The sequence below is a fragment of the Aquarana catesbeiana genome, linkage group LG01 (genome assembly GCF_042186555.1).
Source record: "Aquarana catesbeiana isolate 2022-GZ linkage group LG01, ASM4218655v1, whole genome shotgun sequence".
NCBI lineage: Eukaryota > Metazoa > Chordata > Amphibia > Anura > Ranidae > Aquarana > Aquarana catesbeiana.
Window position 1 is genome coordinate 954,033,910 of NC_133324.1, and position 25,198 is coordinate 954,059,107.

Here is a 25,198-nt window from a genome sequence, read left to right on the forward strand (position 1 = left end):
CGCTCCTGACCTATGCACTCTGTGCCACGTGCGCTCCTGACCTATGCACTCTGTGCCACGTGCGCTCCTGACCTATGCACTCTGTGCCACGTGCGCTCCTGACCTATGCACTCTGTGCCAAGTGCGCTCCTGACCTATGCACTCTGTGCCACGTGCACTCCTGACCTCTGCACTCTGTGCGATGTGAGTGTTCTTTGAGACACCTGATGTCTCATTTAGGAGAACTCATTAAAGGATACTTTTTGTTTGTCTTCATTCCACTAGTGCGTGCAACTTTAAAGCGCAACATGTTAGGTATTTATTTCCTAAGCATAACATCATCTTTCACATTATACAAAAAAATTGGGGTAAATATTTTTTTGTTTTGTTTTTTTAGTCATTAAAGTGTATTTTTTCCAAAACAAACTCGGTTTTAAAGACCAATATTAGGGGATTGCGGATCGGTTGGTTGGAGGAGAGGGTAGCTTTGTATGCAGACGACCTCCTATTATTTTTGAACAATGCTGGCCCCTCGCTCCAAGGGGTCCTAGAGATACTGGATTCATTTTTAACGGTTACAGGGCTGAAGGTAAATTGGACTAAGTCCTTGTTGTTTCCAATAGATATGGAGGCCCGTAGAACGGCTTTGAAGGAGATTCCACTGCAGTGGGTAGAGAATTTCAAGTATTTAGGAGTTGTAATTTCCCATCAAGCTTCTGAATTTATTTCTTTGAATCGGACTCCAATTCTGGGAGACGTTGGGTCAAAATTGAAAGAATGGAAGTCTCTACCATTGTCCTTATTGGGACGCATTAATCTTTAAAAAAATGAAAATTATACCATGTATGTATGTATTTATTTATTTATTTTTCACAAGATTAAATCAGCTGTGTTCCTCTATTTTAGGGGGGGGGTCAAAGAACCCCAGGTATAAATTAAATACCCTGATGCGCCCTTGTGAACAGGGAGGCTTAGCTTTTCTGGATTTCTATAAATACTTTTTGGCTACTCAGCTGGTTACGGCCGAATGGTGGCTAAGCCCAGATTTCTAGAACTCCTCCACTCGGCTGGTTACGGCCGTATGGTGGCTAAGCCCAGATTTCTAGAACACCTCCACTCGGCTGGTTACGGCCGTATGGTGGCTAAGCCCAGATTTCTAAAACACCTCCACTCGGCTGGTTACGGCCGTATGGTGGCTAAGCCCAGATTTCTAAAACACCTCCACTCAGCTGGTTACGGCCGTATGGTGGCTAAGCCCAGATTTCTAGAACTCCTCCACTCAGCTGGTTACAGCCGTATGGTGGCTAAGCCCAGATTTCTAGAACACCTCCACTCGGCTGGTTACGGCCGTATGGTGGCTAAGCCCAGATTTCTAAAACACCTCCACTCAGCTGGTTACGGCCGTATGGTGGCTAAGCCCAGATTTCTAGAACTCTTCCACTCAGCTGGTTACAGCCATATGGTGGCTAAGCCCAGATTTCTAGAACTCCTCCACTCAGCTGGTTACGGCCGTATGGTGGCTAAGCCCAAATTTCTAGAACTCTTCCACTCAGCTGGTTACAGCCATATGGTGGCTAAGCCCAGATTTCTAGAACTCCTCCACTCAGCTGGTTACGGCAGTATGGTGGCTAAGCCCAAATTTCTAGAACACCTCCACTCAGCTGGTTACGGCCGTATGGTGGCTAAGCCCAGATTTCTAGAACACCTCCACTCGGCTGGTTACGGCCATATGGTGGCTAAGCCCAGATTTCTAGAACACCTCCACTCGGCTGGTTACGGCCGTATGGTGGCTAAGCCCAGATTACTAGAACTCCTCCACTCAGCTGGTTACAGCCGTATGGTGGCTAAGCCCAGATTTCTAGAACTCCTCCACTCAGCTGGTTACGGCAGTATGGTGGCTAAGCTCAGATTTCTAGAACTCCTCCACTCAGCTGGTAGGTTCCACAGAAGCTCTTAAGGTACTTTTTATTTAGGGGGCGTAGGGCACCTTACCAGGTGACTACTCTTATGCTTAATACTATTTGAGCTTGGGAGGATGGCCTTAGTGTTAGCCAAAGGGTGCGATTTCTCCAAATGCCCCTCTACGGTTTAACCCTATTCTACCTCAATTTTTTAAAGTACCAGAGCCTATTGCATGGACTAAATGTAATATTAAATTTACTTTCTCAAGTGGTTACGGATCGGAAACTATCTACTTTTTCTACACTTACCTCAACTTTTAATTTACCTAGTTCCCATTTATTTAGATACTTCCAGCTTCTCCACACTTTTCATGCACAGTTTCCACAGGATAGTTTAATGATGATACCATCCACTGTGTAATCAGTACTTAGGTCTGAGTGTCTGGATAAGTCTACCTCGAGACTGTACTCTCATCTTACTTTAATTTATATTTTGCCATAAGAGGGTCTTCGAGCTAGGTGGATGCGAGATATACCAGATTTGGATATGGAGGATTGGAGTGGTGTGTGGGATTTCCCTCTGAGATCTCTGCTTTCCTTGAGAGACCGCATGAGCCAATTTAACCACTTGCTTACTGGGCACCTAAACCATCCCCCCCCCTGCCCAGACCAAATTTTCAGCTTTTAGCGCTGACGCACTTTGAATGACAATTGTGCGGTCATACAACACTGTACCCAAATGACATTTTTATCATTTTTTCCCCCCACAAATAGAGCTTTATTACCTTTGGGTTTTTTATTTTTTGTTAAAAAATTTTAAAAAGACCAATTTAAAAAAAAAAAAAAAAAAAACGTTTTATATTTTGTTAATAAATTTTGCAAACAGGTAATTTTTCTCCTTCATTGATGTACGCTTATGAGGCTACACTGATGGACACCGATAAGCTGCATTGATGGGCAATGATAAGGCGACACTGGTGGGCACTGATAGGCTGCATTAATGGGCACTGATAAGGCGACACTGATGGGCACTGAGGTTGTACTGATGGGTGGCACTGAAGGGCATTGATAGGTGGCACTGAAGGGCACTAATAGGTGGCACTGACTGATTGGCACCACTGGTGGGCACTGATAGGTGGCACTTGTGGGCACTGATTGCTGGCACTTACGTACTGTGGGCACCGATTCGTGACACTGTGGGCACAGATTCATGGCACTGGCAGGCTTAGGCTCTTCCTCTTCGGGACCGATGTCCCTTCAAACAGAAGCCGGTGATCGGCTTTTTTTCTCCTCACATCTTCTGTTTACATCACTGTACTAGTGCCAATGACAGCTGATCACGTGGTAAGGGGCCAGGATAGGCCCCTTACACGGATCTGTGATCACCCGAGTCTCATTGACTCAGGGGATCACCGCGATGCGCTGCGCGTGCCCTTCAGGGGGGCGTGGTGAGCCTGCAAAGGGGAGGACGTCGATAGACATACTCTCGGCAAAGCAGATCCGCGCAGTAGCCGTCATTCGGCTATAGCGCAGATCTGAAGCATTTAAACTGGTACATGGAGCACATATTAAGCCTTATAGACTTCAAAAGATAAATCCTGGTTGCTCTTCTAAGTGTTGGAGGTGTGGAGCATCTCAGGGGGATTTCACACACATCTTTTGGACTTGCCCACATATATATATATGTCATTTTTAGGTGGAGGCGGTGGATTTATTGAATTCCATCACCTCTGCTCCTTTACTGGTTTCAATGTCTGTTTGCTTGTTGGGTTTGGTAGAGGCCATTATCCCTACAGTGACTGAGCGAATATTTGTTAATACAACATTATTCTATGCAAGAAAAGCCATTGCTTTGCATTGGAAGAAACCCTGTTCTCCTACGCTTTTATATTGGAAACAATTGATAAATAATAATCTCCCATTGTACAGAGACACCTATAGGAATAGGGGTTGCCCTAGTAAGTACAATAAAGTCTGGGCAAAGTGGTTGGACAAAACCAAATGTAGATGGGGGTAATGAATCAGAATCTGGGTGTTTCCTTATAGGGGATGCCTGGGGCTATTGGTGATAGAAGGGATTAATGTTTGCTTCCCTTTTTCCTTACATATATGGGGTGAGGCTTGACATTTGAATGGATACATGGGATGGCCTAGATAAAATATCCTCTCTGGTAATTATTATATTCCTTTTTTTTTTGGATCCTAATTTTGGATTGTTAGTTGCTGTGCAATGTGATGGGATCTTGATATTCAACTAATATATTTCAGGTTCAATGTGTATGATCTTTTGTCGTGTTTTGTTTTGTTTGTTTGTCTAAGAAATTAAATAAAAACATTTATTAAAAAAGAAAGGAAAAAAAAAAGACTGCTGCGCAAATACTGTGCGACATAAAATATTGCAACGATCGCCATTTTATTCTCTATGGCAGTGTTTCTCAACCAGGGTTTCATGCAACCCAAGGGTTCCTCCAAAAGGTTGCTAGGGGTTCCTTGAGCAATGAGCAATTTCTGCCTCTCAGATAAGTTCCCACCAATACCATTGGTCTTTTTTAGCTATCTGTAGGGAGACAATTCTTCCCAATGACCACAAGTGTAATGCCGTGTACACACGTGCGGACTTTTCGGCATCAAAGGTCCGACGGTCTTTCTGACGGACTTTCGGCGGATATCCGACAGACTTTTCCAACGAACAGACTTGCCTACACACGGTCACACCAAAGTCCGACGGATTCGTACGTGATGACGTACGACCAGACTATAATAAGGAAGTTGATAGCCAGTAGCCAATAGCTGCCCTAGCGTCGGTTTTTGTCCGTCTGTCTAGCATACAGACGAGCGGATTTTTCGACCAGACTCGAGTCCGTCGGATAGATTTGAAACATGTTCCAAATCTAAAGTCCGTCTGATTTTCGACCGAAAAAGTCCGCTGCAGGTCCGATGAAGCCCACACACGGTTGGATTGTCCGACAGATTCGTTCCGTTGGACCAGTCTGGTCGAAAAGTCCGCCCGTCTGTACACGGCATAAGAAGCATTATTCCCACTGACCATCACACTAATATATCATGAGTTGTAGGTATAGTCATTTTAAGCAGGGGTTCCCTGAGACTGGAAAGTTATTTCAAAGGGTTCCTCTGTGTTGAAAAGGTTGAGGAAGGCTGCTCCAGGGTCTCTGCTAAAAATATATATAATGTTTGGGGGGTTCTAAGTAATTTTCTAGCAAAAAATACTGGATTTAAAACTTTAAACAAAAAGTTCTAGAAAAGGCCTGATCTTCAAGTGGTTAATAGAACAAAGAATGAAGGTACCTGGTTTGCAGTGGCGGAGAAGGTGGCCCTTGGAGGTGGCTCTGTCTGAGAAGCTCGCTCCTGGAACATGAATACAGAGAGATGTGTGAGATGAACATCGTATCAACATTATCCTATGAATCCACCGCCATTCCCATCACTCACCCGCAGGGGATTGTTAATGCTCTGGGACGCTCTCTCGCTGTAATTGAACTGGTTTGTCAGTTTTCTCTCCTTCTTGTTCCTGGATGGCATTTCCTCACCTTCAGTCCATTCTTCACTGGTCTGGGGACACAATCACAGCAGATCCCCCATTAACCCCCTAGTTACAGCAAATTAGACCTCACGCTATTATCCTTATCATTTTTCTTGTAGGAAAAACTTTTTTTTTGTTTTTTTGTAACTAGAAGTACCTTCACCTTTATACAGTGTGTTACATTAACGTAACACCATCAGCGGGTACCCAACACATAGTAAGAGCTGGTGGCCCATTCTGGCCACCCCGACCTCTACGACTAAGCCCAATCGGGGTAAAAGGTGTCTGGGGGTGTGGCTACAGGCGGGGACTGTGGTGTGAGGTCATCAGTGTGTGGCTTTGGATTCTGAAAGCAGCAATAAGAATATGTAGGCTGCACTCATCCTGGGTACAAGCTGTACCGGTCCCCGGCCCCATCAGGTAAGCAGGGGGGGCCCAAGCCCAGCAGTGGCTGTCTATGGGTGTCCTATTCACTACCAACTTCTCTGCAGACACTAGTACAGTCAATTTTAGAGACTGTGTGATTGGTTGGGCTTGTGAGCACTCTGCAAGAAGCATAGAGAATCAGGCAGCCTGGGCAATGGCATGGGCATGGCTAATGACCTCTGCTTGATGTCACCACCCACACAATTGTCACTGATATATTCTTCTGTGCCAAATCAATAGGCACATACACATAAAAAAAGAAAAAAAAAAAAAACTAAAACTATCTTTGGATAAAATGCAAAAACCAATAGAGAGCTGTAACCCATAACAACCAATCAGAAATAATAATTTCTTATAGATGAGCCCAATATATGAAGACTTGAGTCAAGCATTGTGATAGGTGCAAAATGCGGCTGCTCGGAGTCACCATGGAGGATCAGCACCGTGTCCATCCCCTATTCAAGTGAAGGGCCAGCACTGGGTCCACCCCCCATTCAAGTGAAGGGCCAGCACTGGGTACACCCCCCCATTCAAGTGAAGGGCCAGCACTGGGTCCACCCCCCATTCAAGTGAAGGGCCAGCACTGGGTCCACCCCCCATTCAAGTGAAGGGCCAGCACTGGGTCCACCCCCCATTCAAGTGAAGGGCCAGCACTGGGTCCACCCCCCATTCAAGTGAAGGGCCAGCACTGGGTCCACCCCCCATTCAAGTGAAGGGCCAGCACTGGGTCCACCCCCCATTCAATTGAAGGGCCAGCACTGGGTCCACCCCCCATTCAAGTGAAGGGCCAGCACTGGGTCCACTCCCCATTCAAGTGAAGGGCCAGCACTGGGTCCACCCCCATTCAAGGCAAGGGTCGGCACTGGTTCCACCCCCACATCAAGTGAAGGATCAGCACCGGGTCTACCCCCCCATGTGATAGACTCACCCGAGACAGAGGCTTTTGGAGAGGACTGAATGCTAGCCTCTTGCCTACCGACTATGGGCCCTGGCTGATGTCATCAGCAAGCCACTGGTCTGGGGCTCCCTGCCATTATGTGTTTATTGTAAGTGGGTCTGCTCTTGTGTGAAGGTTTTCTGTGTTTATATTTATGATAATGTGTATTGTATCTTCTGAGCTAGAAAAAGGTCAGACCTCTGAGTCACCTAGGCTGGTTAAATGACTAGTTAATTAGCTCATGTTAATTTATGTTTCTGGTTACAGTTTGTATTGTTAGTGTAATATGATCAGGAGGGCGAACCACCTTCTCAAGTGTATACAAGCCTGTATTCTTGTTGAATGACTCCACATTGTCACCTGCTAAGTACGCGACCACCAGAGAGTCAATAGCACTCATTAGGAGAAGTCCCCACACTAGAAGAACCCAAGTCAACATTTTTCTGGCTGAGACTGGGTATTTCCAACCTGCCTCCACTGGGACCGCGAACCTACATCCACATCCCACTTTGGATTCTTCCTACACACCTCTAGCTCCTACTCCACCTCAGGCACTGGCCAACTCAGTCACCCATTGCTCCTGGGGCGCTCTCCCAGGAATGGCATCCGCAAATCCCATTGGTCACTGGCCCGTTGCTCTAGGGTTGGAAAGCACGTGCCCTGCTGTATACCAGCGACCTGGAGGGCTCCAATCCAGAGTCATACTCAAATTTGCTGCCTGAGCTCCAGGTATTCATCCGCAGACACAGTCCTGGAGTATGCTAAAAGGGTGAATCTATCACACACCATTCAAGGGAAGGATCCACACTGGGTCTAGCCCCCATTCAAAAGGAAGGGTTGGCACTGGGTCTACCCCCCTTTTAAGGAAAGGATTGGCACTGGGTCCACCTCCCATTCAAGAGAAGGATCAGCACTGGGTCAAACCCCCATTCAAGGAAAGGATCAGCCCAGGGTCTAGACCCCAACTTAAAATGAAGGATTAGAATCGGGTCCACCCCCCCATTCAAGGGAAGGATCAGCACCAGGAAGGCCCCATGCCCTGGTACAGCATTTGTTCCACCGGTGTGGATGTATGTACAGTACCTGAGCGTCAGACTTCCCGTCTGTGTCTTTGTCTCCCGCCTCTGTGGAGTCGCTGGTCTGAGTCTCTGCAGAACAGATAAAGATAAGGAATAGAGTTACACTCAGAGGATGATGAGATCAGAAGGGTTCACTCTCAGCCACCTGCGCTCTGTGCAGTCACATGGTGTGCTGATGTCACAGAGGGGGACCTGAAGCTGCAGTTTCCTCTCTAATAACCATTTATTTAAAGTAACAGCAACACATGTGTTAGATATACGTCTCACAAGTGGTTGTGATCATCACCATCTCCCTTCTTCCTTTCATCCTTTCTGCTCTGTAATATCCCTCTGGAAGCTTACACTGTATATAATGGGAATAATGGAAACTATAATACCACTGTATGCAAAACTGCGGGTCCACGTGCCTACATCAGAGGTGTCTGAGCGATTTTTGTATGGGAACACCTTTTAGGGCAGAAACAGCTTGTAGGAGCTGGGTATAAAAACTTTCCCTCAAGACCTGTAAATGTTAGGGAATGGCAGCAGAGAAAAATCAAGTATTTTACAGTGCTAGACTGGGCTGTGCTGTGTGGCAGAGCTGTTTAAATCTCATGACTGGATGGACATAAATAAATATTCTTTCTCAGATGAACCAGCTCTTATATGCATTTCATCTGTGACTTGCCCACTTGCCTACCGGGCACTTTCAGCCCCTTCCTGCCCAGGCTAATATTCAGCTTTCAGCGCTGTCACACTTTGAATGACAATTGCGTGGTCATACAACACTGTACCCATATGAAAGTTTTATTTTTTTTCACACAAATAGAGTTTTCTTTTGGTGGTATTTAATCACTGCTGGGTTTTTATTTAATTTTTTTGCTAAATGAATGAAAAAAGACCAAAAATTTAGAAAAAAAGCAAAAGTTTTTTCATAGTTTGTTATAACATTTAGCAAACAGGTAATTTTTCTCCTTCAGTAATGGGCGCTAATAGGCTGCACTGATGGGCACAGATGAGGAGGCACTGATGAGGCTGCACTGATGGGCACTGATGAGGAGGCACTGATGAGGCTGCACTGATGGGCACTGATGAGGAGGCACAGATGAGGAGGCACTGATGAGGAGGCACTGATGGGCACAGATGAGGAGGCACTGATGGGCACAGATGAGGAGGCACAGATGAGGAGGCACAGATGGGCACAGATGAGGAGGCACAGATGAGGAGGCACAGATGGGCACAGATGAGGAGGCACAGATGAGGAGGCACAGATGGGCACAGATGAGGAGGCACTGATGAGGAGGCACAGATGAGGAGGCACAGATGAGGAGGCACAGATGAGGAGGCACAGATGAGGAGGCACAGATGAGGAGGCACAGATGAGGAGGCACAGATGAGGAGGCACTGATGAGGAGGCACTGATGAGGAGGCACTGATGAGGAGGCACTGATGAGGAGGCACAGATGAGGCTGCACTGATGGGCACTGATGAGGAGGCACTGATGGGAACTGAAGAGGTGGCACTGGTGAGGCTGCACTAATGGGCACTAATAGGCTGCACTGATGAGGTGGCACTCATGAGGCTGCACTGATGGGCACAGATGAGAAGGCACTGATGAGGTGGTACTGATGAGGCTGCACTAATGGGCACTAATAGGCTGCACTGATGAGGTGGCGTTTCGTCACATACGGCGACCTATCACATTTGGCTACCCGCTGGACTGCACCATATGCTTTCCAACATTGTGGCGATCTGCGCTTGCGCAGATTTTTGTGGCCACATCCCTGAGTCCAGGTTCAAGCCCCACCATCCAAGTGGACATAGAGTTAGATTATAATTATGCCGAGCGAAGCGAGGCCGTGCCCGAAGCGTGTCTTACAACAGTGTTGGAACGCATATGGCGGCGTCGCGCATGCGCACTCCAGCGGGTAGCAAATTCTGATGGGTAGCCGAATGTGACGAAACAGTGGCACCAGTGAGGCTGCACTAATGGGCACTAATAGGCTGCACCGATGGGCACTGATGAAGAGGCACTGATGAGGCTGCACTGATAGGTGGCACTGAAGTGCACTGATTGGCAGCACTGGTGGGCACTGCAATAACTGGCATGTGTTTACATCATGGTCAGCTGTCATTGGACAAAGCTGATCATGTGGTAAAGAGCCGCTGTGATTAGCTCTTTACCCCGATCTGTGATCAGCTGAGTTCAAAAGGACAGGGCAGTCACAGAGTGTGCCACTCTATGACGCCCTCCCAGGAATGTGTGACCTCACTGTAGCTGTCATTCTGTCATAACCTGGTTGGGAAATGGTTAAACGTTAAACGTTTGCCTGGAGTTCAGTGGACTAAGAAAGAGCTTCACCTTGACTTACAGGCAGGAGAAAGCATTCACGTCACAAAATACATCACATTATTTTCCTGTTAAACCTTCCTATGTCAAACCAGAGCTGCCAAGCATGGATCCTGAAAGTAGCCCAAAACTATTTTATTACTGGCCAAACCCGCAAGTCACCTCTCACCTTCAATGACTCCCAACTTGGCCCTCTGTCGCCGCGCTTCATCCGAGTCTTTGTGTAACATGTTTCCATCCAGGGAGAAGTGTACGGCCAGCTGGTCCACGATGCTGATGGGTTTGTAGACCCGCTCCTGTACACAGACAACATCGCCTGTTATGGTGGCTCAGGGAACACACATGGAGGGACACAGAATCCATCATGATGTATTACTCCATTACCCCCATACATCCACCCAGAGAGTGGGGGTCACATTTATTTTATATAGGAGGCCTTAAGTGCTGCCCCTGACATCACCAAAGACCCCACATAATATTCAGTGAGGAAAACTGCAGACATGTTACAAGAGATGGTCAGAGACTGCAGACATGATACAGGAGATGGTCAGAGACTGCAGACATGATACAGGAGATGGTCAGAGACTGCAGACATGATACAGGAGATGGTCAGAGACTGCAGACATACTACAGGAGATGGTCAGAGACTGCAGACATGATACAGAAGATGGCCAGAGATTGCAGACATGGTACAGGAGATGGTCAGAGACTGCAGACATTGTACAGGAGATGATCAGAGACTGCAGACATAGTACAGGAGATGGTCAGAGACTGCAGACATAGTACAGGAGATGGTCAGAGACTGCAGACATACTACAGGAGATGGTCAGAGACTGCAGTCATACTACAGGAGATGGTCAGAGACTGCAGACATGATACAGAAGATGGCCAGAGATTGCAGACATGGTACAGGAGATGGTCAGAGACTGCAGACATTGTACAGGAGATGATCAGAGACTGCAGACATAGTACAGGAGATGGTCAGAGACTGCAGACATAGTACAGGAGATGGTCAGAGACTGCAGACATATTACAGGAGATGGTCAGAGACTGCAGACATAGTACAGGAGATGGTCAGAGACTGCAGACATAGTACAGGAGATGGTCAGAGACTGCAGACATATTACAGGAGATGGTCAGAGACTGCAGACATACTACAGGAGATGGTCAGAGACTGCAGACATACTACAGGAGATGGTCAGAGACTGCAGACATACTACAGGAGATGGTCAGAGACTGCAAACATGATACAGAAGATGGCCAGAGATTGCAGACATGGTACAGGAGATGGTCAGAGATTGCAGACATGGTACAGGAGATGGTCAGAGATTGCAGACATGATACAGAAGATGGCCAGAGATTGCAGACATGGTACAGGAGATGGTCAGAGACTGCAGACATAGTACAGGAGATGATCAGAGACTGCAGACATACTACAGGAGATGGTCAGAGACTGCAGACATACTACAGGAGATGATCAGAGACTGCGAAACACGCTATAGCAGTTGTTGGGGATTGGGTACATGGAATCTTGATTTTACTTATGTCTGTTCCAGAAGCAAACAAGACCTCTTCTCGGTGAGTCAGACCTTTAGCTCTGCAATCAGCAAAGCTCATGCTCCATGCTGAATGGAGAGTTCCAATTCTGACTTAGTAGGAGCGTATCGGACCTCTGCAGAGGGACCACTGCCTCCACACAGAGAGCGAGGGTCCCTCTGGCAGGTAGGACTTTGTGGATCTTTTGTTTTGATTCACTTGGATTGTATTTGGCTGGTTTCATCCGATTGTTCTGTAGAGCTTTAAGGCAGGTTCTGCCTGGTCCTCACCCAGGTCCAGTGTGTTATAGAATGGTGTCAGACTAATGGCGGAGTTATAGCATGAACATACATAATGGACACGGGTACCTGTGAGGTAGGTGCTCCTGGGTACTCACCTTGAAACTGTACCTCACAATGTTCTGGGGTGCATGAGGGTTGTTTGCAGTCAGGATACGAGTGAATTCCTCTTTAAGTTCCTTTAAACCAAATGAAATAAATTAGTAATGATAACATTGCTGAGACAGCGGCTCCTCTATCTATGGGAAGAAGATGGGTTGGCGGAGGTTGGTGAAGGTTCTGACTGCAATGTAGAACCACCCACTTACCTGCTTAGTATTTAATGTCCCAATATACAAACAATAGAACATCCCCACACTGGATTCAGTCTTATCATGGATAAACACAATATGCTAATGGAGTGGTCACCCCCTAGGGGGCCCCCTGATGGGCTCCTAAGCTTCTTTACCCAGTAGGTGCCCTAGCCGGCCAGGTCCATAGTCTCTGTCACTCTTCTGGCTCCATGATTAGTCTAGGGCAGGGGTGGAAAACTCAATTTCATCACAGGCAGCATCGGCATTGTGGTTTCCTCAAAGGGTCAGTTGTATCTGTAGGACTAAAACACCCAGAGCACCCCAATTCCCCTTTTATCAGATGTCAAGAGCCCCCCACCCTCCCTTACATCACAGTGTACACCCCCCCCCTTTCTTGTGTTGCTTCTGGGAAGAAGCTAGGGTGGAGCTGGAAGCAAAGAGTGCAGGGTCTGGAGGAGGACCAAAGCAGAGCTGGAGGCAGCTGAATGCTGAGAACAGGGGAGGCAGAGGCGAGGGGGTGCTGCTGCTGTACAGAGAGGCACGGGATCTGTAGGAGGAGTTCTCCTCTCTTCTGCCAACTGCTGAGATGGGGGGGGGTGGGGGGGTGGACCTCTCTGTGGCTGTACAGAGATGCACAGAATCTGTAGGAGGAGTTCTCCTTCTCTTTTCTGCCAACTGCTGAGATGGGAGGTAAAGATTTGATTCTCCATGGCTGCACAGAGAAGCACAGGATCTCTTCTGCCAACTGCTGAAATGGGGGAGGGGGGCAGAGAGGAGCCTCTCTGTGGCTGCACAAAGAAGCACAGGATCTGGAGGAGTAGTTCTCCTCCTCTCTTCTGCCAACTGCTGAGACGGGGGGCAGAGATGAGCCTCTCCGTGGCTGCACAGAGAAGCGCAGGATCTGGAGGAGTTCTTTTCCACCAACTAAAAGCGAGCAGCCACAATAATCTGTCAGCCACTAAAAGCTTTCCATGGGGCTGCCTGCCTCCCGCAGCTAATCGCACCCAATAACGTGTAATCACTCAATCGCTCTGCGTCCAGAGCCAATCACCCGCAGATAATCACTCCATAAACAATTAAAGGCAAGCAGCTGCAAATATCTGCAGGAGCTGTCAGCCACCCATTGCTTTCCGAGGGGATGCCTCCCACAGCCAAGCGCAGTGAACCCCTACTGGAGTTCCCGCAGATGATCACACACGGCCCCTTTTACAAGTGTGATTGGGGCCTTAGGTAATAATTTTTTTTTTTTTTTAATATTTACCTGTAGTACCACCACCTCTCTTTTAAAGGCAATGGGTATTAGGCAGCACCATGTTTTGGAAAACCCACCCTGGCTCCACCCCACATTCTACAAAGTGCTGCGTCTACCTTTCATAGGATTGCCAAGTCACCTCCATTGTGTGGTGCAGGCGGGTTGTTCCTGAACGCCATAAATTCATGCTGTGAGCAGCCCAGGTTTGGGATCTCTCTGGTATTAAATGTAGTGTCACCTTTTACTGTCAACAATAAGATTGTTGGTGTCATTGAGAGGAATTGTGCCCCATCATTGGTAAGAAGAATCGTGCCACATTGTTGGTGTCATTGGGCCCCATTGTTGGTGTCATTGGGCCCCATTGTTGGTGTCATTGGGAGGAATCATGCCCCATCGTTGGTGTCATTGGGCCCCATTGTTGGTGCCATTGGAAGGAATCATGCCCCATCGTTGGTGCCATTGGGCCCCATTCTTAGTGTCATTGGGAGGCCTGGTGTACCATTGTTGGTGTCATTGTGAGGAATCGCGTCTTCTTATTGGTGCCATTGGGAAGAATCGTGCCCAATCGTTGGTGTCATTGGGCCCAACTCTTAGTGTCATTGGGAGGAATAATGCCCCCTTATTGGTGCCATTGGGAGGAATTGTGCCCCCTTGTTGGTGTGATTGGGAGGAATCACGCCCAATTGTTGGTGTGATTGGGAGGAATCGTGCCCCCTTGTTGGTGTCAGTGGATGAAATATTGCCCCAGGGACCAGATAAAAGCATGCAAAAGGCCTATATTATTGAAATTGATGAGATATTCTGCAGAATCCCCCCCCCCCACTCACTGGATCTGTGAACCTGCGGCTGTTATTACATTATTTCCAGGCTCAGCTGCTCAGACACATTACACTATATTGTATCCGTCTCTCTCCACCAGGATTTATTGCTGCCTGCCAGACAGGATCTTGTAAAAATGTATTCCTGATATCCATTGCCGAGACAGATTAATGAAGAATTCAGAAGCCGCTCAGCCTAGACAAGGATCTTCTTCCAGTCAGTTCTGTAAATGGAGCCGGTCATAGGAAATATGTTGTCTTCCCAATACCAGACTTCTAGATCCGGCTTTACAAGGTGTCCGATCCGTCATTGGTCTAAATAATTAGGAATGGAGCTTCCGTGTAATTCAAGAGCCATTATAGTCCCCTCTCTGGAGGACTGTATCCCCCCCCCCATGTTCCAGCACTGCACTCTCCATAGGACTCTTCAGTATTCAGGGAGTGTCCCCCCCCACACACACACACCACTGCTCTGTGGTCATATTGTATGACCCATGGGTCTCTGCTGTGTCCTGTAGCAACACAGGGGAAGATGGGACTCTGAAGTAACCCCCAGCTCTGCTGATCCCCCACTCAGTAGTAAACCCCAGGTCTGCTCATCCCCCGCCAGTAGTAAACCCCAGCACTGCTCATTCTCTACTCAGTAGTAACCCCCAACTCTGCTGATCCCCCACTCAGTAGTAACCCCCAACTCTGCTCACCCCACACTCAGTAATAACCTCCAGCTCTGTTGATCCCCTGCTCAGTAGTACCCCCCAGCTTTGCTCATCCCCCCACTCAGCAGTAACCCCCAGATCTGTTCATCCCCCACTCAGCAGTAACCCCCAGATCTGTTCACCCCCCACTCAGCAGTAACCCCCAGATCTGTTCATCCCCTAGTTTGCTGATCTTCATTGGCTGAAATCTGCTGACAAACTCGTGCTGTGTTCAATCACTGCACATGTCGGGGGGACCAAAAACCTGGAATCAGGCAGTGATGTACATGTACATTGCCTAGCCTGCAGCTGCTGCCCACTCACAGGAGATGTACTGTGAGCGGGCGGACAGAGGTTACAATTACAACAGACAGGATCTGGAACAATGTGCATAATAAGCAATCAGCTTCTAGCTTCAGTTTGTTCAGTTAAGCTACAAATGAAAGAAAGTGTGTGTGTGTGTGTGTGTGTGTGTGTACTTTGTGGGGGCCGATCTGAAAGTCTGGTATTGGATAGACAGCTTAGCTTGACAAGCTCCATTTTTCAGCCATGGTGTCATTCCCCTACGTGATGTCCGGCCTGCAACTTACAATCAGTTCTATCAATATAGTTCAGGGTGTCCCTGCAGAGGATGGAGCATTCTATAGATATTCTCATATACAAAACCGTGCGGGTCTTCTACTTCCCCATATTCACAAACATCCTCATCATCATCATCATCATCCTTCTCATACTCCTCCTAATCCTCCTCATCCAGGAGATACTAGCAATGACCACATTCAGGGCTAACAGCAATACTCACAGCCTCACTGAGTTCCAGCTGATCCGGAGGTTTCACCAGAGTCTTGGTCTGCATCCATTCATCAGCTCCATCCCCCATATCTGTGGAGTCATCATCATCCTACCAAAAGCAGAAGATCATCAGTGATGGAAAATTTGGATCACACTGTATTCTAACCAGGTCTACATTACATTATGGTACAGCGCTATGGAATATGTCTGAGCTATATAAATGTAAAATAATACATTACGCAGGTTGGCTGCACTCACAGTGCTTTATATTCTGTATTTCCTGAGCTTTTCCCCCTCAGAGAATAGGTGCATGTACTCTCCCCTTCTGAGTCACCCTTTTGGCCCCGCCCCCTACCCGCCTCCGAGCAACACTCCTTGGTTCCACCCCCTACCCACCTCTGAGCACCGATCCCTACTTCCATCCCCTACCCTCCTCTGAGCACCGATCCCTACTTCCATCCCCTACACACCTCTGAGCACCGATCCCTAGTTCCATCCCCTACCCACCTCTGAGCACCGATCCCTACTTCCATCCCCTACCCACCTCTGAGCACCGATCCCTACTTCCATCCCCTACCCTCCTCTGAGCACCGATCCCTACTTCCATCCCCTACACACCTCTGAGCACCGATCCCTACTTCCATCCCCTACCCTCCTCTGAGCACCGATCCCTACTTCCATCCCCTACACACCTCTGAGCACCGATCCCTACTTCCATCCCCTACCCACCTCTGAGCACCGATCCCTACTTCAATCCCTGACCCACCTCCCAGTACCCCCCATTTTGGAGAAAACAGAACCAAGTATCATTTTGTGGTGCTCAGTAATTCGTATGGAATTTGTTAACGATAACAAGAAAAGCAGTAAATTGGGGAAACTGGGAGATCGGTCCCCAACCGGTCCCCAAAACAGGAAAAACTGACTTATATCGGTACTGGCTTAAACAGCATAAACTCAAAAGTTAAAATAAGTAAATAGATAATTTTATTGATACAAAATAAAATCACATAATTATCTACATAAAAAATGCATAGTAACAATCCAGATATATCACCAACATCATAGTCCCCTAGGAAGGAGGATCACACTGAGATGAATGTTTACGGATATCACTTCTCAACATGTTTCGCAGCCTTCATACCGCTTCATCAGGAGAGCATCTACAATTTGATTGATAGAGTATGAAACTCTCTCCCCCCCCCCCTTTCCTTCGTTTCCGCACCTTTACTCCCCCTTCTTTTCTCTTTCCTCTTTTTTCTTTTCCCTTATTTCCCTTCCCCACCCCCCTTTACCAACCCCCCCCTTCCCTCTCCCCTTCTTTTCCCTTCCCCCCTCTCCTCTCTTCCCTCCCCCGCTCCCCCCCCCCCCGTGCTCTTGCCACCTTCCCCTCCTTCGCCCTTTTTTTCCCCCTTCTTAATTGGTTCCTTATGAGTGCAGTTTACTTATCTATCTATATATTATTATTTTACCTAGATACACGTCCATTGTTTGCACGTCCCCATTAGCCGCCGCGGGGGAACCTTGGTGGCACTTTTTGCCCTGGTCGGACCTAAGCTGCGGGTAAGCCACATTGCTCTATTTTTTCCCCTACTCCTTTTTTTCTTTTATCGTTAAATACAATTTCCCACACGTTGCAATGTTATGACATGTATTGTTTAATACTCTATCAATTTGCAGATACTCTCCTGATGAAGCTGTATTAAGGCTGCGAAACATGTTGAGAAATGATATCCGTAAACATTCATCTCAGTGTGATCCTCCCTCCTAGGGGACTATAATGCTGATGATATATCTGGATTGTTACTATGCACTTTTTATGTACCCAATCATGTGATTTTAATTTTGTATTATTAAAATTATCTATTTACTTATCATAACTTTTGAGTTTATGCTATTTAAGCCAGTACCGATATAGTCAGTTTTTCCTGTTTTGGGTGACCAGTTGGGGACCGATCTCCCAGTTTCCCCAATTTTCGCAAATTTTGGAAGATGGTACTCCCTTTCTAAACCCCTACTTAGTTTAAACCTCCAGAGGCTATACTCCCTTTAAGAAAAGCAGTAAAATAGATCCCCTGCAACCCGCAATAATAACCCCCCCCAACACCTATAGATCCCCCGGTGTTCTATCGAGAAATGCCCTCCATCGAAAAATGCCTCCGATGGGTCTGCACATGTGCAGTACGCAACGTCACTCCAGCTGATATGTTGATCAGCTGGCATGACGTCATCACGTCAGGCAGTATCCGACGATCTGCTAAACGCTGAGGGAGAACGGAATTGTCATATTCTGCCTCACTACTGCGGGGCCGGTTGTGGGTGTGTTGAATGGCGGGTTTTGTGTGTGTTTTGACACACTCAAGCCGCCATGCAACAGACAGAAAACACGCCGTTCATTAATGCCAAAACCCGCCCCGCAACAGTGAGGCAGAATCTGACAATTTCATTCTCTCTCGGCGCTTAGCAGATCGTCAGATACAGCCTCAGACGATCTGCGCATGCGCTCCATTGACGTCACCCCAGCTGTTCACCATATCAGCTGGAGTGATGTTGCGTACTGTGCATGTGCAGACCCATTGGAGGCATTTTTCAACCAAGGGCATTTCTTGATAGAACACCGGCAGCAACCATAGGTCCCCTAGCAACAATAGATCCACCCCAGGAACAGGAGACCCCACCAGCAACAAATCTCCCAGCAGTCAGCATCAGTGGACCCCTCTGTCAAAAGTAGATCCCTCTAGCAACCATAGACCCCCCAGCAACAATAGATCCAACCCAGGAACAATTGGCCCCACCAGAAATAATAGATCTCCCATCAGCCGGCATTAATAGATATTCCAGCAGCCAGAAACAATAGACCCCTCCCTCAATGCTAGATCCATCCATTGGCCCCAAGCAACAATAGACCCCTCTAGCAACAAAAGATGTCCCAGCAACAATAATAAATCTCCCAACAGCCAGCATTAATAGATTCCCCAGCAGCCAGAAACAATAGACTCCTCCCTCAACAGTAGATCCTTCCCAGCAACAATTGACACCCCCCTCAGAAACAATAGACTCCTCCCTCAACAATATATACCCACAACAATAGATCCCCCTGCAACAATAAACACACCCAAGGAACAATAGCCCCCTCACCAGCAAGAATAAATTTCCCAGCAGCCAGCATTAATAGATCCTTCAGCAGCCAGCAACAACAGATCCCTCCCTCAACAGTAGATCCGTTCCAGCAACAACTGACCCCCCCCCCCAGACCCCTCCTTCAACAGTATAACCCTCCAGTAACAATAGAACCCCCCAGAAGTCACCATTAATGGACCCTCCAGCACACCCCAGCACCCCTTGCCGTTATATAAATTCAGTGCTAGAACTGCATTCCCCCCGCGTTCCCGCTGAAAAAAACCCCTGTCCACTTCTGTACATGATATGCTTCTTGCTGTTCAGCTTTATTTGCTGCACTGTACATTATATATTCCATACTTCACGGCTTTATACACTGTTCTGTACATTATATAATACATACTACTTTGCTTAATACACTGTGCTGTACATGATATACTCTATACACTGTGCTGTACAATATATAACGCATTGTGCATTGTGCTTGGCTTTACTAAGCATTTGGTTGTGCTTTCTGAAGTCCTTCTATAAGCACTGTGCTACACGATACCATCTACAGCATGTTATGTACTAAGCTCTTCTATAAGTACTGTGCTGCACAATACCCTCTACATCCTACTATGTGTTATGTACTAAGCTCTTCTATAAGCACTGTGCTGCACTATACCCTCTGGAGTCTAGACTGTGCCATCACACACTTTGGTCCGCTGTTCCCCTCACATATATATCAGAATATCACAATAGTTGAAGCTGTGCTGTCCTTACCCTCCGCCTGGAAATAATCTTCATCTGTTTGGTGACATTTGGCTTCTGAGCTAGGACGGGTGCGATGCTCTGCAGAGACAGAACAATGTCAATAGAGGGCGGGGAGAGATGTTCTGCAACCACACAACACTGCTGTGCCATGGAAGGACGGGGTGCAGTCCACTAGGGATATGAGTGGTGTACAGAGAAGGGGGGGGGGGGGGTATTACCTGCTTGGCTCTGTGCGGCATGGTGACACCTCCCGGTTTGGTGTCACTGAGATCTCTGGACTGTCACTGCACCTGAATCACAACGGAGAAACAAATGTTATTCCTAAACCATATGGGACTGAAGAGAACCTGTCTGTACACAATAAAGATCACTAATATATGTGCAGAACAGCAGAAACCATAAAGGTGCTCCAGGCAAGATATCCGTTATGTACCCTCAAATGCCAGTCTCCAGTTCCCCTGCACCCCCCAAAACATGTCCTTCAATCAGAACTGGAACATACATTATGGAAAGACAAATGCTACATGTCCTTCAAAAAAGACAAATGAACTTTGAATGCCAGCAAGGTGATGTTTGGGGTTTCCTCTGGTGCCGCCAGCACAGGACCCAGTGGGTCCTGGATCAGCGCCATGGTGTAGGTGGGCCGGCTGACAGAATCATAACAACAAATGACGCTTTAGGGGAGCACTGAGTCATTCGTTGCTATAGTGTTAGCGGGCTGTCCACTATGGCAATGCAAGACGCTGATCCAGTGCAGGTGGCATGAAGGGCCACCTCCAGCATTGCTCCAGACCTCCCACCTTCTGCCACGCTGCTGGAGCCAAAAAGGTGGGGCTCTGATGTGAAGTGGAGACTTTGTGACTGGTGGGGGGCTGGGTGATGGGTGCACTCTGCGATTGGGGAGATCTGAGATGGAGGGACTGTATGATGTGATTGGGAGGACCTCGCATGTGATGGGAGGACCTCGCATGTGATGGGAGGACCTCGCATGTGATGGGAGGACCTCGCATGTGATGGAAGGACCTCGCATGTGATGGAAGGACCTCGCATGTGATGGAAGGACCTCGCATGTGATGGAAGGACCTCGGATGTGATGGGGGGACCTCGGATGTGATGGGGGGACCTCAGATGTGATGGGGGGACCTCGGATGTGATGGGGGGACCTCGGATGTGATGGAGAGACCTCTGATGTGATGGGGAGACGGAGACCTCTGATCTGACGGGGAGACCTCTGATCTGACGGGGAGACCTCTGATGTGATGGGGAGACGGAGACCTCTGATCTGACGGGGAGACCTCGGATGTGATGGGGGGACCTCGGATGTGATGGGGGGACCTCGGATGTGATGGGGGGACCTCGGATGTGATGGGGAGACGGAGACCTCTGATCTGACGGGGAGACCTCGGATGTGACGGGGGGACCTCGGATGTGACGGGGGGACCTCGGATGTGATGGGGAGACGGAGACCTCTGATCTGACGGGGAGACCTCTGATGTGATGGGGAGACGGAGACCTCTGATCTGACGGGGAGACCTCTGATCTGACGGGGAGACCTCTGATCTGACGGGGAGACCTCTGATGTGATGGGGAGACGGAGACCTCTGATCTGACGGGGAGACCTCTGATGTGATGGGGGGACCTCGGATGTGATGGGGGGACCTCGGATGTGATGGGGAGACGGAGACCTCTGATCTGACGGGGAGACCTCTGATGTGATGGGGGGACCTCGGATGTGATGGGGGGACCTCGGATGTGATGGGGGGACCTCTGATGTGATGGGGAGACGGAGACCTCTGATCTGACGGGGAGACCTCTGATGTGATGGGGGGACCTCGGATGTGATGGGGGGACCTCGGATGTGATGGGGGGACCTCGGATGTGATGGGGGGACCTCGGATGTGATGGGGGGACCTCTGATGTGATGGGGAGACGGAGATCTGTGATCTGACGGGGAGACCTCTGATGTGACGGGGAGACCTCTGATGTGACGGGGAGACCTCTGATCTGACGGGGAGACCTCTGATCTGACGGGGAGACCTCTGATCTGACGGGGAGACCTCTGATCTGACGGGGAGACCTCTGATCTGACGGGGAGACCTCTGATCTGACGGGGAGACCTCTGATCTGACAGGGAGACCTCTGATCTGACAGGGAGACCTCTGATGTGACGGGGACACCTCTGATGTGACGGGGACACCTCTGATGTGAAGGGGGGGATCTCTGATGTGACAACAGGACCTCTGTTGTGATGAAAGGACCGCTTATGTGATAGGAGGACCCCTGATGTGAAGGAAAAATCCCTGATGTGATGGCAGGACCTCTAATGTGATAGGAGGACCTTTGATGTGATGGGGGGGGCACTGATTTGATGGGAGGACCTCTGCTGTGACAGTAAGGGCCTCTGATGTGACGGGAGGATCTCTGATGTGATGGGGGGACCTTTGATGTGACAGTAAGGGCCTCTGAGGTGACGGGAGGACAAGAAGGAATGGATGGCTGCACAGTGAAATAGTAGAAAGTCTCTTTATTGTAAAATCCATAAACATGAATGACACCACAGGACGATAAGGTAGGTACGGGTAGACGCGTTTCACACAGCGACGCTGTGCTTATATATTAGTTATTATTCATTGTAGCATACAGTATCTCACAAAAGTGAGTACACCCCTCACATTTCTGTAAATATTTTATTCTATCTTTTCATGTGACAACACTGAAGAAATGACACTTTGCTACAATGTAAAGTAGTGAGTGTACAGCTTGTATAACAGTGTAAATTTGCTGTCCCCTCAAAATAACTCAACACACAGCTATTAATGTCTAAACTGCTGGCAACAAAAGTGAGTACACCCCTAAGTGAAAATGTCCAAATTTGCTGAAGACAAGCAGACTAAGGACATGGATTACTGGAACCATGTCATGTGGTCTGATGAGACCAAGATAAACTTATTTGGTTCAGATGGTGACAAGCGTGTGTGGGGGCAACCAGGTGAGGAGTACAAAGACAAGTGTGTCTTGTCTACAGTCAAGCATGGTGGTGGGAGTGTCATGGTCTGGGGCTGCATGAGTGCTGCCAGCACTGTGGAGCTACAGTTCATTGAGGGAACCATGAATGCCAACATGTACTGTGACATACTGAAGCAGAGCATGATCCCCTCCCTTCAGAGACTGGGCCGCAGGGCAGTATTCCAACATGATAACGACCCCAAACACACCTCCAAGATGACCACTGCCTTGCTAAAGAAGCTGAGGGTAAAGGTGATGGACTGGCCAAGCATGTCTCCAGACCTAAACCCTATTGATCATCTGTGGGGCATCCTCAAATGGAAGGTGGAGGAGCTCAAGGTCTCTAACATCCACCAGCAATGTAATCTCGTCATGGAGGAGTGGAAGAGGACTCCAGTGACAACCTGTGAAGCTCTGGTGAACTCCATGCCTAAGAGGGTTAAGGCAGTGCTGGAAAATAATGGTGGCCACACAAAATATTGACACTTTGGGCCCAATTTGGACATTTTCACTTAGGGGTGTACTCACTTTTGTTGCCAGCGGTTTAGACATTAATGGCTGTGTGTTGAGTTATTTTGAGGGGACAGCAAATTTACACTGTTATACAAGCTGTACACTCACTACTTTACATTGTAGACAAGTGTCATTTCTTCAGTGTTGTCACATGAAAAGATAGAAGAAAATATTTACAAAAATGTGGGGGGTGTACTTACTTTTGGGAGATACTGAACAGCAATCCCAATATACATCTTAGTATACAGTGGTCTATACAGTCACTCCTACTCTGAATGGTCTAAGGTTATCAGTGGTGTACCCCAAGGTTCAGTGTTGGGACCAGGGCCAGACTTTCCATTGGGCTTGACGGGGCTCAAGCCCATGGGCCTCAGCCAATAGGGGGCCCCGCCAGCCCCGCCCGTCCTGCCCTTTCCGAAAGCCAATGAGAGCGTTCGAAAGCCGCAGAGAGTGGCCGAAAGCCGCCAAAAGCCTCCAAGAGCCGCCAAGAGCCGGCTCTGTATCTCGGCGGCGCCATTTTTAAACTGAAAGGCTGCATTGAGAAGGCAGCAATGACACTGGAACAAGGCTACACTGACAAGTCTGCAAATGACACTGGGGTAAGGGGGCACAGTGACATCACAGGTCTTACCATACATATATAATGTGATAAATGATCCTCATAGCAGGCCGGGCTCAGCACACACACCGCTCTATGATGTGACTGAGCCCCGCTCCATACACCATATCACACACCATACAGGGCAGAACACCCCCCCACTAATATAACACCCCCATACTTGGGGGTTGGGGGGCAGCGTCTGAATTCTGCTCATAGAAATCAATAGACACGGCCAGGTGATGAGCATATTTCCAGGAGGAGCCCCCCCCCCCCTCTATTTCTCCTATGGGGGGGGATGTCATCTCCATGCTCGGTCCCCTGGGACTGAACCCCTAGGACCAACCGGGACACCCCCACACCGACAGTACAGACCGCCTGACACCCCCCCCCCCCCCGGGACATGTCATCACCCCGATCCCCCCGGTACCTGCACCCGCTCTGCTGTCCCCCGTGCTGAGCGGAAGTTGATGTCTGGTTGCCAGGATACGGGCACAGTTTACACGTGCACACGCACAGAAGAGTTCATGTGGCTGGGAGCGGTTGTCATGGTGACAGGGCGGAGCGGGGGGCGGAGCCAGCGTGTGTGTATGTGTTGTCTATGCGGGGAGCCAAGGAGAGCACGTGACCTCCTACTGACATCTATACATAATATAATAATAGTGTGTATGTCATCATCTATATCCCACCCAGTATACATCATTAGTATACATCCACCCACGTATACATTCTAGTATATATACACATCCCAGTATACACCCATCCCAGTATATATACGTCCCAGTATACACTACGGTAAATCCATCCCAGTATACACCCATCCCAGTATATATACATCCCAGTATACCCTCATCCCAATAGATATACATCCCAGTATACACTACAGTAAATCCATCCCAGTATACACCCTCCCGGTATATATACATCCTAGTATACACCCTTCCCAGTATATATGCACCCCAGTATACACCCTTCCCAGTATATATACATCCCATTATACACTACAGTAAATCCATCCCAGTATACATCCATCCCAGTATATATACATCCCAGTATAGACCCTTCCCAGTATATATACACATCCTAGTATACACTACGGTAAATCCATCCCTGTATATATACATCCCAGTATACACCCTTCCCAGTATATATACATCCCAGTATACACCCTTCCCAGTATATATACATCCCAGTATACACCTGTCCCAGTATATATACAACCCAGTATACACCCTTCCCAGTATATATACACATCTCAGTATACACCCTTCCCAGTATATATACATCCCAGTATACACTACAGTAAATCCATCCCATTATACACATCCCAG

General features: G+C 48.2%; 1 protein-coding gene across 1 annotated transcript in view; it reads right to left on the minus strand.

The window, feature by feature from the left end:
• DNAI1 (dynein axonemal intermediate chain 1) overlaps positions 1 to 24,428 on the minus strand; it is a 241,688-nt gene extending 217,260 nt beyond the window's left edge. Inside the window, exons 1-9 of the mRNA XM_073611715.1 lie at positions 24,298 to 24,428; positions 19,969 to 20,040; positions 19,760 to 19,828; positions 15,888 to 15,986; positions 12,126 to 12,206; positions 10,362 to 10,488; positions 7,868 to 7,932; positions 5,331 to 5,450; positions 5,187 to 5,246 (exon numbers count right to left, since the gene is read on the minus strand). Coding sequence (XP_073467816.1) covers positions 5,187 to 5,246; positions 5,331 to 5,450; positions 7,868 to 7,932; positions 10,362 to 10,488; positions 12,126 to 12,206; positions 15,888 to 15,986; positions 19,760 to 19,828; positions 19,969 to 19,989 — 642 coding nt within the window. The 5' untranslated portion in view covers positions 19,990 to 20,040; positions 24,298 to 24,428. The remainder of the gene's footprint in view (positions 1 to 5,186; positions 5,247 to 5,330; positions 5,451 to 7,867; positions 7,933 to 10,361; positions 10,489 to 12,125; positions 12,207 to 15,887; positions 15,987 to 19,759; positions 19,829 to 19,968; positions 20,041 to 24,297) is intronic.
• Positions 24,429 to 25,198: the final 770 nt, after the last annotated feature.